This window comes from Pecten maximus, chromosome 14 (genome assembly GCF_902652985.1).
Source record: "Pecten maximus chromosome 14, xPecMax1.1, whole genome shotgun sequence".
Taxonomy (NCBI): Eukaryota; Metazoa; Mollusca; class Bivalvia; order Pectinida; family Pectinidae; genus Pecten; species Pecten maximus.
Window position 1 is genome coordinate 18,906,319 of NC_047028.1, and position 13,519 is coordinate 18,919,837.

Sequence of the window (13,519 nt, forward strand, 5' to 3'; positions counted from 1 at the left end):
ATATAGTCAGATCATATATTGTGTTGAGATACACAGCCTTCATTTACAGAATACCATCCATAATTTATAGTCCAGTGACCATATGTGAATTTTGATTTTATTCCAGTTGATTTACAAATTAGTTAAGTCAAATTGAAATAAATTCTACGATATATTTTTGTATGTATTTTCTTCTCACTTTTCTAAAAGATTGATTTTTGATTTTGAATTTAAGTTAATGTTGGGGTTTGCTTAAAACTTAATTACTATACTGACAATTGGGGACAGGGGAGACATATAATTGTGTAATTCTTGTATAGCATTTACACTAACATTTGAAATGTGTGATTTATCATTTTCTTTTGCCTTTAACAGCACCATCAGCCAAACCTGAGAAAAGCAAACTATATAAGCCCACCTCTAAGCTGGCTGAGCTTGCATCAACATTTCAGTCAATGAAAGATGCAAAGAAGAGGGATGACGATGTTGATGATGACCGAGCTGACTATAGGTCTTTCACAGATAGATCTGTAAGTATGAATTGGTGTTTTTTTTGTCTTGCTGGATTGATACAGTGGAAAGCATCAACATGAAAAAGTTGTGTTAGTTTCTCAAAGGACTATGAGGACAAACTTTGGTCTATAATAAGTAGATAGTAAAATATGCAGCTAAAATCAGGTCAAAAATAAGGAGTTAGAATACTTGGTTCCATTTATAGAGTGAACAAATGAATCTTTGACAGATTTTAAATATGGACAAAAAAATCATATTGACTTTTATTTTGTATATACTAACTTTAAAAAGAAAACAAATTTTAACATGAAAGTTTTATGTATGAAGAAATGCTCCATGTATGACTTTTACTTTTGACTTTTTGAAGTTATAAAAACATGATTTACAAGTTGTATATATATACAGTCAAACTTCGATGTTTCGAAGTTCAAGGGACTAACAGAAAAACTTCGAAACAGCGGGACTTCGAATTATTCATGGTTGACAATAGATCGATGTTTTCTTGATAATGACCATATCTGTTAACGTTACATGTCCTCAGTGTCTTCATGTTGATCGTCGCCTGTCAGGCTCACATCGAAAAGTTTAGTTAATTTATACCTCAAACACAACAAAATAAAAATTCTTTTCATTAATTATACCTAAGCATTTTATGTATCGGTTGCAAAACACTTATATCGCGTTTAACAGATAAAGCAAAAGAAGTACAATGCACACTTACGTAGGTCGTTAGGCTTTTCTGCTAAAGACACGTGCGTTTACGTTATGTGCATATAAAATACGGAATGCCGATCGGTTGGAGAATGCATGATTGAATGACAAATAATCGATTTACTTGGATATTTATGTATAAGTTTGAAACGTGACACTTTGAATATGAGTGAAGCCATCGCTAATTGTTTGTGTTTAAAATTGGCCCGGTTGTTTTACAGTTCCGTAAAATTTACTCACCGACCGCTGATTTCAATGGCGGCGGAGATTATCAGAGACGACTACCGAAATGTTTTACCGGAGTGATTAAATGTCATGGCTTCTAAATACACCTTTTATCTATCAATTTGGTCTGATTATTAATTAACCCCATGACCGGGAGTGACAACACACGCTATCGTTATCCCTATTGTCAGTCAGGGCATTTGGGGGAGAGGTGTGAAATCTTGCCGCAGGGGTCACGACAAACACCTGTCCAGTGGTCAGTACAGGTAAATTTTTTGTTCGAATCATGAGATGTCAATTACCTATAATATCATAGCTAACGGGTCATGAAAAAAGTTTGATACATCGAAAACTTCGATTTATAACAATTCGAATCATACATAGTTTCGTTATTAGTGTTATATAGTGAGAAAATTCGGGACCAAGCAAAAAGTTCGATACAGCGAGAAATTCGAATCAACGAAGTTCGAATCATCGAGGTTTGACTGTATATATTTATTAATGCTTTTATTTAGAAGGTTTTAGTTATGTTGACTTTTTCTTGAAAATTTGTTCTGAATTAACACAGAGCTTCAGTGTGGGGAAAAAGAAGAAGGAAGAACAGAAGAAGAGGAGTAACCTAGAAATATTTAAAGAAGAATTAAAACAGTGAGTGAAATCATTTAACAGGTATTAAAACAGTGAGTGAAATCATTTAACAAGAATTAAAACAGTGAGTGAAATCATTTAACAAGAATAATTCTATTATATTAACTTATCTTTACTTAGTGCCAAAAAGCTTCTGAATTGTCTCCAGTATCTGCATTTGGACTTAAATAAAGTCAAAGAAATGTTCTATGTTAGTAGTGGTGTTTTGATTAATCAAGTTCATGGAGTATCACTGGTTTGAGGTGTTTGACCAATTAGTTAAGTAAGATATCTGTAATCAAGTTTCGTCAGAAATGCCTGACATCATGATAAACGAAAGAATAAAAGGTGATTGGTGAAACATGTAAGAATAACTTTTCACTATTGATCGCTTGATTGTCGTTGTCACTTATTTAAAATATAAGCAGGTAGATGACTGGAACGGCACAGTAAGCACAAGGAAGGAATGTAAAAAACCCTGTTTAAATATCAAAGAAACATAACTAAAAATACATTGATTTTAATGGGTCATCAATTGGATACACAAATTAAAACTGATGATCGATCAGGTAATTTCAACTGATTCACATCACTATGTGTTACTGTAATGGTAGATCAATGGTACACGGGTAAGGTTAATCTTCAGCTTTTGTAAATGTTTAAGGTCTTTTTTTCGTGATGAGCCAACACGTTTTGTGTGCAGGCAAGCAAAATAAGATTAGGATCCTCTGAGTTTAATTGTTGTATGATAAATATTTGTATTTTCTCAATAAAATTGTTTCTATTCTTGGAGTAATTATGTCTTTGAAGTATGATTTATGTATAACTCTGTTTGTCAGTCTGTTCTAGAATTAAAGAGATTCAGTCAGTTTTTGAATCATAGAAATTCAGCTCAGTACTGGTGTAAAGATTGGTTAACTGTAGCTAGTTTATGTAATGTCAGTTTACTGTTCTCTCTCCACGACAGAATACAGCTAGAGAGGGAAGAGCGACACAGATGGAAAGCAGGTATCAGAAATCAGGGCTTTGATTCAGTGGCAGAGCCCATTGAAGACAGATTTGGGAAGTATGAGGCCTCTTTAGAACCTGGATTTAATAAAGGTATACACTATTTAAAAATTAGAATACTACATGTCTGTTTATTATAACTAATTGTTTCCCATGATGTATGTCTGTGTATTAAGACATCTTGTCTTCTATGTTGTATGCCTATGCTGAAGTATAGACTATTTACAAATTAGAATACTAAATGTCTGTATTATAACTAACTGTTTCCCATGTTGTGTGTCTATGAAATGATATACCTACCAACTCTCCCTTTATGGGAAGGAGATTCCATTTTTTTTTACCTTTGTTGACAAAAGCTTTATTAGTAGAACTTTCATTTTTCATAACTTTTAGAACTGGATATAGTCAAATTGAAAGGGCAGCTGACAAAACGGTTTTAATGTTATTGTCATAGCAAATGTCCATAAATGTATTTTTGCACTCTTTATCTCCCCAATTAAAAAAAAATCAAAAACGGCGTGTGATCCTAGAAAGTGTTCTAAATGCCATAATGGATCTTAAAAGTGAGCTAAAAATTTTTTCAAATTATTTTCCTATTGATGTGATAATTTATGTTTTATTATAAGTTTTAACGACTTTAGAAATGTTCTGATATGTAAAATGGTTTCGTTCAAATGATATTTTTTTTATCTTTCTTGTAGCTGACAGCATGCGACTTGGTCCATATGACCCCGCAGACGAAAGTACAACAAATATTTATGTAGGGAACATTAATCCAAAGGTATGTTTTATTTTTATACAGTTTAATTAGCTTGTTTGTCCAGATTTCATTTTGACATGTCTAATTTTGTATCAACAAGTCGGCCTCAGGTCAAAGCCATAATGACAGCACGGAAATGGAATATAGTATACATTAATTGGTTTCTTTGTTCAATTATAGATTCTGCATTTTATCCATTCATTAACTTGCATAAGAACATAATATATTCATAGGCTAAACATACAGCACCTGTGTATTAAATATATGGCTAGACATATAGTTTCTAGTCAAATTCGTTCACTTCTCCAAAGCGAACCCTCTCTAAAACAGCCAAATGTACATGTCCCATGCATGATCAGTTTAGATTAGCTGCCCAGTATAAAAATTATAAAGCATATTCTAGATTTTGTGTGATGTTATGAAACATTTGAAAAAAAAATATCATAAAAGTGATAATACTTTGCTTTAGGAAACATGTTAATCTGTCAAAGTTTCGCTGTCATAATAATTATGGTAAATAATAATATGAAATTCTTATAAATTACCAAATTATTAAATAGTCACGGTTATTGGGCCAATAATAACCAGCCAATGTCTTTCCCATCTTCCTGAGCATACAGCCAGAGCTGCCATTTTGGGGCTAGCATCATACATGTGACATTTCTTACACTGCCTTATTACATACTCATTAACAACTAAGTCGAATGAAACCCAACAGAGTAAAGTATCATGTTCAAGGATACAACACAGTGCCTGTGTTTGGATATGAGCTAACGACCTTCAGTCATGTACCACGATGTCTTACTATTACACCACCATGTCTCCTCCATAAACAGTAAAACTTTGATTTCTATTGATGTTATTTACCATACAGATGACAGAACAACAGTTGTGTGAGGTATTCGGGAGGTATGGACCCCTTGCTAGTGTGAAAATCATGTGGCCGCGAACTGATGAAGAGCGTTCAAGGGGAAGAAACTGTGGTTTTGTAGCCTTCATGAATAGGAAAGATGGAGAGCGAGCCATGAACTCACTCAAGGGTAAGCACAGTGACGATGGCATGGAAATAAAAATTTGTAAAAATAAATATACGTGTATAGATATATATTGAACATTGAACATGTGCTTTTGGGTCCCGTTGCACATATAGTGATATTTTGTCCCCACAAACACCACAAGTAAAGGCTCTATATGATTACTGTAGATAATGATGTTATTTCTAGTAATTCTAAGATTCTGCATAATACACATTCATATTTAGAGGTGTAATATTTTTTGTTTTTAGAAGTGTTTGATAAAAGATATATTTTATTATAATGAAATGATAAACAGTTTTACTGTAATTTATCTGAATTTACATAAGCTTACATCTTTTCCTGCTTCATGTTTTTTTTCATGTTTAAAACCTTAACATTGGTTCTGTAACAATATCCTGTAAAATTTTGAATGTTAACTCTCTTGTATGTTTGGTTTATCAAGCTATGATATTAAAGAGCGATTTGCTGTTGAATTCTGAATGTTTGACACAGGCAAGGAAGTGATGCAATTTGAAATGAAGTTAGGGTGGGGTAAGGCAGTGCCCATACCCCCTCACCCAGTCTATATACCTCCCGCTCTAGTCGAGTTAACACAGCCACCACCCCCCTCTGGGTTACCCTTCAACGCCCAGCCAAGCAAGAGCAGTCGCCGACTACGATCAGAAAAATTATATGGCAATGTGCCACCTCCAGGCATAAACGGATCTGCAAAAGATGAACCTGCCGAGGATATAGAGAAGGTAAATGAGGCAGGGATAAACAGGATTGTACCTCCCTCCTACCTACATTTCTTTTTTATTGGTCTCCCTGTCTTTTTTCCATCTATTTAAGAGTGTATGTAGGTTGCAAAATTCTGAAGATTTGAGATTTTATGCTTCTTGAAGAATGGAACATATATCAGAATATGATATATATAAGAAAAAAATTAAAAAATTACAAAGATCTAAAATTTCAACTTGTCTGTTTTTGGATCTGTATTTATTTCCATAACTAAATATTAATATGTTAGTCCTGCCCCAAAGACATAGAAATGTTTGTCTCCTCCTGCATCCTACCTGGCCTTCAAATTCTAGGTTTTATGCTATCTTTGTGTCCATACAACAGGAAGACTTTATCCATCTTTTTTATTTGTTCAAAATATAAAGTTTAATTCAATACTTTCTATTTTCTCTTGCATATCATACTTTCTTCAATTTATTTCATTTACATAATTTCTTATAAATTGTTCAATAATGATAAATATTATGAGCTGATTAACAGTATTCTCTGGATAATTTTCTTATGACAGCAAATTTTTATCTATAACGAAACGATAATGAAATAATACTATTGGAAATATATCCATTGTATATGTTTGTATTATTTACATGTATAGAGAGTCCATACTTAATAGAACTTAATTTGGTTTTTCAACTGCGATTTCTCCAGACTTTAGCCAAAGCTGTTGTGAAAGTGGTAATTCCCACAGAAAGGTATACCATTTTAGTTTTTTAAGATCTACATAGAACCACAATTTGTTCAAAGATAAATGTTTAAAGTTAGGGGTCGGTAGGGTATGGATGAAACACGGAGGGAACACCACAGTGGCGCCACCTGCTGGACGAGGAGTTGGTCATGGAGAACGGAAATTTGTTGTTAATCTAGATTTCTTTCTTTGATTTTGCAATGATTTCATTAAGTGATCATATCAAATGTTAAAATAAAACTAGAACATTTATAAAGAAGTTACTTATGAAAACTGCACTTTTTTTTAACCCTTTTGATTTTTTTTTATACTTGAAAAATTTATGTAAATAACTATTCAAACAAAAAAATTTTAAGGAAATATTGAAAATTGATTGTACCTTTTTTTCTCTTTTTGGTTTTGCAAAAAAAAATGTCAATGATTGGAATATTCTGTGTTCTGTTTGTGAAGTTCATTGATAATGATTATTTCACCATATGCATGTGTACACATGTACATAAAGGTACACATTTTTTAACCCAGTTTTGTAATTTACCATAACTAAGTCATATTTTTATCTTGCTAAATGTGATTTGTGTTACGTATATTTCATCTGCTGTTTTCAGAATGAATGTATTAACAAAGTCTTAAGCTGAGAAAGTATCATCTATTCAAACAATTCAAAAATACTTCATGTATTTGACAAAGATTTACGCTGAGAAAAGTATCATCTATTTTAAACAATTCAAGAATACTTTAAGTATTTAGCAAAGACTTAAACTGAGAAAGTATCATTTATTTCAAACATTTCAAGAATATTTAAAATAATTAAAGATTTCCACTGAGAAAATTATCATCTGTTTCAAACAATTAAGAATATTCAAAATATTTGATAAAGATTTACACACAGAAAAATATCATCTACTTCAAACAAGTCCAGGAAACTTCATGTGTTTAATAAAGATTTCCACTGAGAAAATTATCATCTGTTTCAAATAATTAAGAATACTTATATGTTGTCCTTCCTGATTATATACTTTTTAAGCTTGTCACCGAGGAAAGGTTAAAAGAGATTTTACACGTTTTAGTTGTACATACACTTTACCAAAATAAAATCAGTTCAGTGAAGTAATAATAACACTAATCCTTTATACTATGTTCAGGTTTATACGGGACATATTCAGTACTTACTTGAGTTATATGAAGAAATTATATTTAATTTTTCAGTTTCCAAATTCATTTGATCAAGGTTTATTTAAATATTTAGGTTAATTATAAAATATGAACATTGATTGTACTGTTTTGAAAATACAGAATTGAACATAGCCCATTTTTTGAGAGCAAGAAATGAGACTTAAAGTTGGTGTGAAATGAAATATTTTTTGTAAGACATTGGTGGTGATTTTTGTGAGTTTGAGTAAATCCTACAGTTAGAGTATATCTGTTTACCTGTCTATAGGGAGAGTATATCTGTTCACCTGTCTATAGGGAGAGTATATCTGTTTACCTGTCTATAGGGAGAGTATATCTGTTTACCTGTCTATAGGGAGAGTATATATGTTTACCTGTCTATAGGGAGAGTATATCTGTTTACCTGTCTATAGGGAGAGTATATCTGTTTACCTGTCTATAGGGAGAGTATATCTGTTTACCTGTCTATAGGGAGAGTATATATGTTTTATATGTACATCATACAGTTGTTTTGTCCTTTTAGGACTCGTCTGTGATGTTAGGAACACCATACAGTTGTTTTGTCCTTTTAGGACTCATCAGCGATGTTAGGAACATCATACAGTTGTTTTGTCCTTTTAGGACTTGTCTGTGATGTTAGGAACACCATACAGTTGTTTTGTCCTTTTAGGACTTGTCTGTGATGTTAGGAACACCATACAGTTGTTTTGTCCTTTTAGGACTTGTCTGTGATGTTAGGGACACCATACAGTTGTTTTGTCCTTCTAGGACTTGTCAGGGATGTTAGGGACATCATACAGTTGTTTTGTCCTTTTAGGACTCGTCTGTGATGTTAGAGACACCATACAGTTGTTTTGTCCTTTTAGAGTTATCAGTAATGCTTATGGCTAATATCATAAGGAGGCAATTGCAACCAAGATATAAAAGTAAAAATTCAGGATCGAAGTTGGGGTCAGTAGATTTAATTAGTTTAAACATGCCTGATCAATGTAATCAGTCAGAATTATTCCTTTGATTATATAAACAGAATAGGTCAGTTATCTTTTAGTGGTTTGTAGTTTGCGAAGCCAAATCTAACTTTGGGAAAAAATCAGAAACAAATTCATCAGTTTATTATTAATGAATATATTGTCTTGTCTGCTATGCTTTAAGGTAAAATATTATCAACAATTAATCTCTCATAGTAAGCATCTATATGATGAGAATCTTTTACAGTGATCCCTATGGACAGGTTATACAGCGCATGGTGTGTGTACATTTCCAACAGTGTTGATTAGTCTGCAGTATTTTCATATCTTTGAGCGATTTTTCACTTTTTGTGTGAACGTGAGTATGTATGTGTTTCTGTAAAAAGTCTATATCTGGGGATGTTATGGGAAATGGTGAAGTAAATTTCATTCATAAGCTAAAATGTTAATCTGGAAATAGGTATTGTTTTGAGAGAGAGAATTTGATTCCTAATCTTTTAGATAAAGGCTTTTGCAGCTGCAGAAAATCAACACCAGAATACTGAATTGTTTTAGCTTGTCCCCATTGTTTATTGTGTACCAGTTAAATACATTGTATTCCAAAACAATAGACATTGCTGATGATTTGTAGGGCTCTTTTCCATCAGGCAATTGTGTGTCTCTCAGTACAACCCACTAGAGAAATGGCATTTAAGATCAGTTGGTTTATTTAGATTTAATCCTGTTAAATACCAGCGGAGCTTGAGAGAATTTTTCTTTAATTTACTTTATTGGGATGTATGGTAGAGTGTTAGCCCAGTAAGTTAGGTGCCTGAGATTTGATCCCCTGTTTCATTGAACAAATTGTGACATTTGTTACATGAATTTTCCTTTTGCGTGCAATCTTAAGTAATGAATCCCTCCCCTCCCCCCCGCCCCTACAGACACACAATAAAAAGATTACCTCTACAAAAACATAAACACTATCAGAGAGAATTTGATCTCAATGATTATTATAAGAATTCTTATTATTAGTACCCAGTATTAGCAATGAATACTGTGATACATGATGTATCTCTGATGTTTGGAAGAATTGTATGAAGTAAGTTTGTAATATAGATATTGTTCATAAAACCATTTGCTTTCAAATTTGGAAGAATTAGTAATATCACATCAAATGTCATGAAATCTTTTGATGCATCTCTATGTCCAAAGGACTTGATTGTGAAATGGTCTTAGCACCGATAATTACAAAAATATAACTGACATATATGAAGCTTATAGATACAGCAGTTTCTGGTGATGGTTTTCTGTTTGCAAGTATTTGTGGAGGAGAGAGTGTGATTGGCATCATTGTACATGTTCATTTTTACAATATGTTGATTGTTAGCATGCTGGAAATGTTTCCACCGGTTAATAGCGGCGTGATATACCCGCCGGTGAGTTTGTGGTTCGACTTTTATGCTTCTTTTATACAGAAATCTTCTGTGTGTGATACATCGAATGATCGAGTTTGTTGTTCGAGAAGGTCCAATGTTTGAAGCCATGATCATGAATAGAGAAATCAATAATCCGATGTTCAGGTAAGACATTTTTTATCACGTTTTTAAAAACATTTAGATGATCATTAAGATTATTGTTAATTATTAATGCGTAGATTATTTTATGTCTTTCGAAAATATAGTAAGTAGAAAGTTTTACAAAGGATAAGCTATGGTACTTTCAGTGGTAGAATTGAAAATCATAGCAAATTCTTTGTATACATATGATGTAGGGGTTTATAATGTTGAAATATTCCAAATGTTAATCTGATTCATGTATTTTGACAATAACATAATCTGATGAAGTTAAATATTTGCATGTGTAAATATTTTTAATCTTCATACATATACCTACAGCGAAAGTGCTATATATACTTTTGTTGAATAGATTAATTATTAGTTTTATTGATAATTAAATATCCTCGTTTAATCTTAAGTAAAGTAATGGTACTTAATGATGTTTAGCACAAAGACCATTTCTGTTTTTAAGATAATTTGAATTTAATATATTTCCAAACCATTGATGGATTTTGGTATGATTTGTAGCAGATTAATTTATATTAATTGGCATGTATGTACAATTAACATTTTCCCGTATCTCCTTGATTGATATGATGTATGGTGATTTTTCTATGCTTGCATGTTTGTAGCCAATTTTAACCCAGAAAAATCTGATACAATCGTCTTTGTTGTCAAAAGTCGAAGAACTAAGAATCGTCTTTGTTGTCAAAAGTCAAAGAACTAAGACAAGAAAAAATGAGCTGTCCTGATTATTTCAAGTTCTTAGATTTTGAGATAACAAAGTTGAACTGTATATAATTTATGTGACTAACAGTACTGATTTAATAGTTCAGTATCAGCTGACTGTGTGTCCTTAGCAACCTTTCACATAGAAATGCTTCACAGACTGAAACAAAATTATCAGAATCAAGCTTGCTAGTGATACTGAGGAAATGAATGACTTGAGCTAGCTGATATAGAACTATTATTTCACAAGCTATACATTAATGGTGTAGCTCTTGTTCATGTTTGGCAGGTGAAGAAATTTTGTTAGAATTATTTGTATATTGTGCTTTAACAGCATTGAAATGTTGCAGGATTTTTAAACTATTGAAAAATTGTACTGTGTGAAAGTCTAGGATAAAACTATGCATATTTCAACAGCTTTTGGTTAAAATTTATGAATGGAAAATATTATGAAATAAAGCAAATTGCTGAATTATCTTGTAAATTCTATCAGCCTGCTGCATTTAAACAAACACCATGAATAAGAGTTGTGTGTTATGATTAATTCTTGTATTTGCACAATATCTTTACTCTTTAATAATCTGTTAATCTGGATTATTGCCATTTATACAAAACTAATGATAGATTACCTGTACATGTTCATTGGAAAATGTTTTGCTCCTTCTTTAGTTAGATATTGATGCACTTGTAGATTTTTGTTGCTTTAGATAATCCCTCCATGCTACGTCAATTCTTTCACAATGCTTAAAGCTACAATTTAATTTCCTCTTTTCCAAACCATAACACCATTTCTAAGACACAATATCACAGAATTTGTTATATACAGATTCTTTTTTTTTAAATATTGTTTTGTTAATTCAGAGTTAAAGTACGTAGATATTGAAAAATGATATGGTTACACAGTTATATTCTATTGCTGAAATACACTATGCCTGAAACTCCTTGTTGGAATTAATACCTGATTGTGGTGTTAAATTTTGCTGTGCTGGGTATTTGTGATTTGTGTTGTAATTGATGTAGCACGTCCCGTACCTGTTCCTACTGCTGCTCCCTGTATATAATACATAATGCCGTGTAAATATTAAATACATACCCCTTTAATACCTACCCTATCATGAGGTAAGTATATCACCATAATATACTTGCTAGTACCCGCATCCCTGTACCATTGTAACTGTTCTGAATTTCATTTTCTGAATAGCTCGATTGCATTGGGTTTGGAACTAAATATATATCCACAGAAACAGTAAATTGTATTGTAAAAATGCAAAGTGTAGTAGGTTAATATATCAGTATATATCAGGGTTTTGACGGATGTGTTAATTGTTGTAACAGGTAAACGGTAATTTAGCACTGTACGGGTATATAAATGTTCTTAAATTTGTAGGGATACATGGGGTTTCATGTAAGAGGTAGATATGGGTCGGTATTTTAAATCACACCTTTGAAAATGTTCTGTTTTTTCTTTATTCTTTTAGTTGAATTAGAATTTTATTGAATTTTGGAAATAATTCCTGTATAACGGCAATGGTTATTTGTAGTACATGTTTATGGATTAGACTAGGTCTTACACTCGTGATCCACATCTGTGATGTCCCGGCTACTTCACTTCCCTGTAGGATATTTTGCTTTAATGGAAAAAAAATCATTATTTCTATGGGATTTAACAGATAGATATATGACATTAAAAACACTTGTGTTTATTGTGTTGTGATATAAAGCTGAATTGTTTTCATTTTGAAGTACATATACTCGTAATTTTTTTCAAAATGTCAAGATACTGTTGAAGGGATAGGTGTAGCTATTGCTAGTTCGGAACTTAAAAATTAGGACTTTCCAGAGATTTCAGATATAATGTTACAGACTGTAGTCTTTCATACATTACTGTTGTAGTTGTAATGTATTATACTGTCACAACTGTCTGCACTAGTACTGTCTGCTGGTTTTCATTGCTCTCATGTTGGTTTTCACAAAAAGGGAATTTGTTCTTGTAAGCTAATCATATAAGTTATTATAATTTGTAAAACAAGGAGATGTTATAAATTGTAAGCAGTTTTCTTCTGTAATTATTACCTTACAGGAATAACAAAAAATGCACAATAAAATCACACATTTTGGAATTTAATATTAAATGTGTATGTGTAAATGTGGCCGAGTGGTTAAGGTGTCCCAACACCTTATCAGTAGCCCTCAAACTCTGGGTCATAAGCTCGAAACCCATGTTGGTTTGCCAGGTACTGTCCATAGGCCAGTGGTTTTTCTCTGGGTACTGCAGTTTTCCCCTACCTCCAAAACCTGGCACTTCTTTAAATGACACTTGCTATCAAAATAATGTTAAACAAAATAAACCAAACCATTATATGTGTATATATGAACTTTTAATTTTAGATTGAAACTTATTTCTGCACCTTTAAAAGGGATTTCATCTTGTTTTTAGTTATTTCTTAAAATTTATGACCATTTATGAGATTTATAGAAACCAGTAGATATGCTCCAGTGTTTGGTGTGGCAGATCAATCACCATGGGATGAGTGTTAACCATGCTGTATACCTAATATTTACAGGTTTCTGTTTGACAACCAGAGTCCAGCACATCTCTACTACAGATGGAAAATGTTCACCATTCTTCAGGTTACTCTTTTATTAATCATTAAAAAAATATATCGAGAAATGTTTTTAAAATTTTAGATTGGAACTAAATTTTCACCATTCTTCAGGTTACTCTTTTATTAATCATTAAAAAATATATCGAGAAATGTTTTTAAAATTTTAGATTGGAACTAAATTTT

The 13,519-nt window shown here is 32.1% G+C and overlaps 1 protein-coding gene across 2 annotated transcripts in view; it reads left to right on the top strand.

The window, feature by feature from the left end:
- Positions 1–13,519, top strand: part of LOC117342146 (U2 snRNP-associated SURP motif-containing protein-like) — a 31,468-nt gene that overhangs the window by 1,596 nt on the left and 16,353 nt on the right. For both annotated transcript variants that reach the window (XM_033904157.1, XM_033904158.1), the window contains exons 4-12: positions 355–509; positions 1,997–2,076; positions 3,023–3,156; positions 3,765–3,844; positions 4,698–4,863; positions 5,353–5,600; positions 6,289–6,332; positions 9,921–10,025; positions 13,295–13,361. In XM_033904157.1, the coding sequence (XP_033760048.1) occupies positions 355–509; positions 1,997–2,076; positions 3,023–3,156; positions 3,765–3,844; positions 4,698–4,863; positions 5,353–5,600; positions 6,289–6,332; positions 9,921–10,025; positions 13,295–13,361 (1,079 nt within the window). The remainder of the gene's footprint in view (positions 1–354; positions 510–1,996; positions 2,077–3,022; positions 3,157–3,764; positions 3,845–4,697; positions 4,864–5,352; positions 5,601–6,288; positions 6,333–9,920; positions 10,026–13,294; positions 13,362–13,519) is intronic.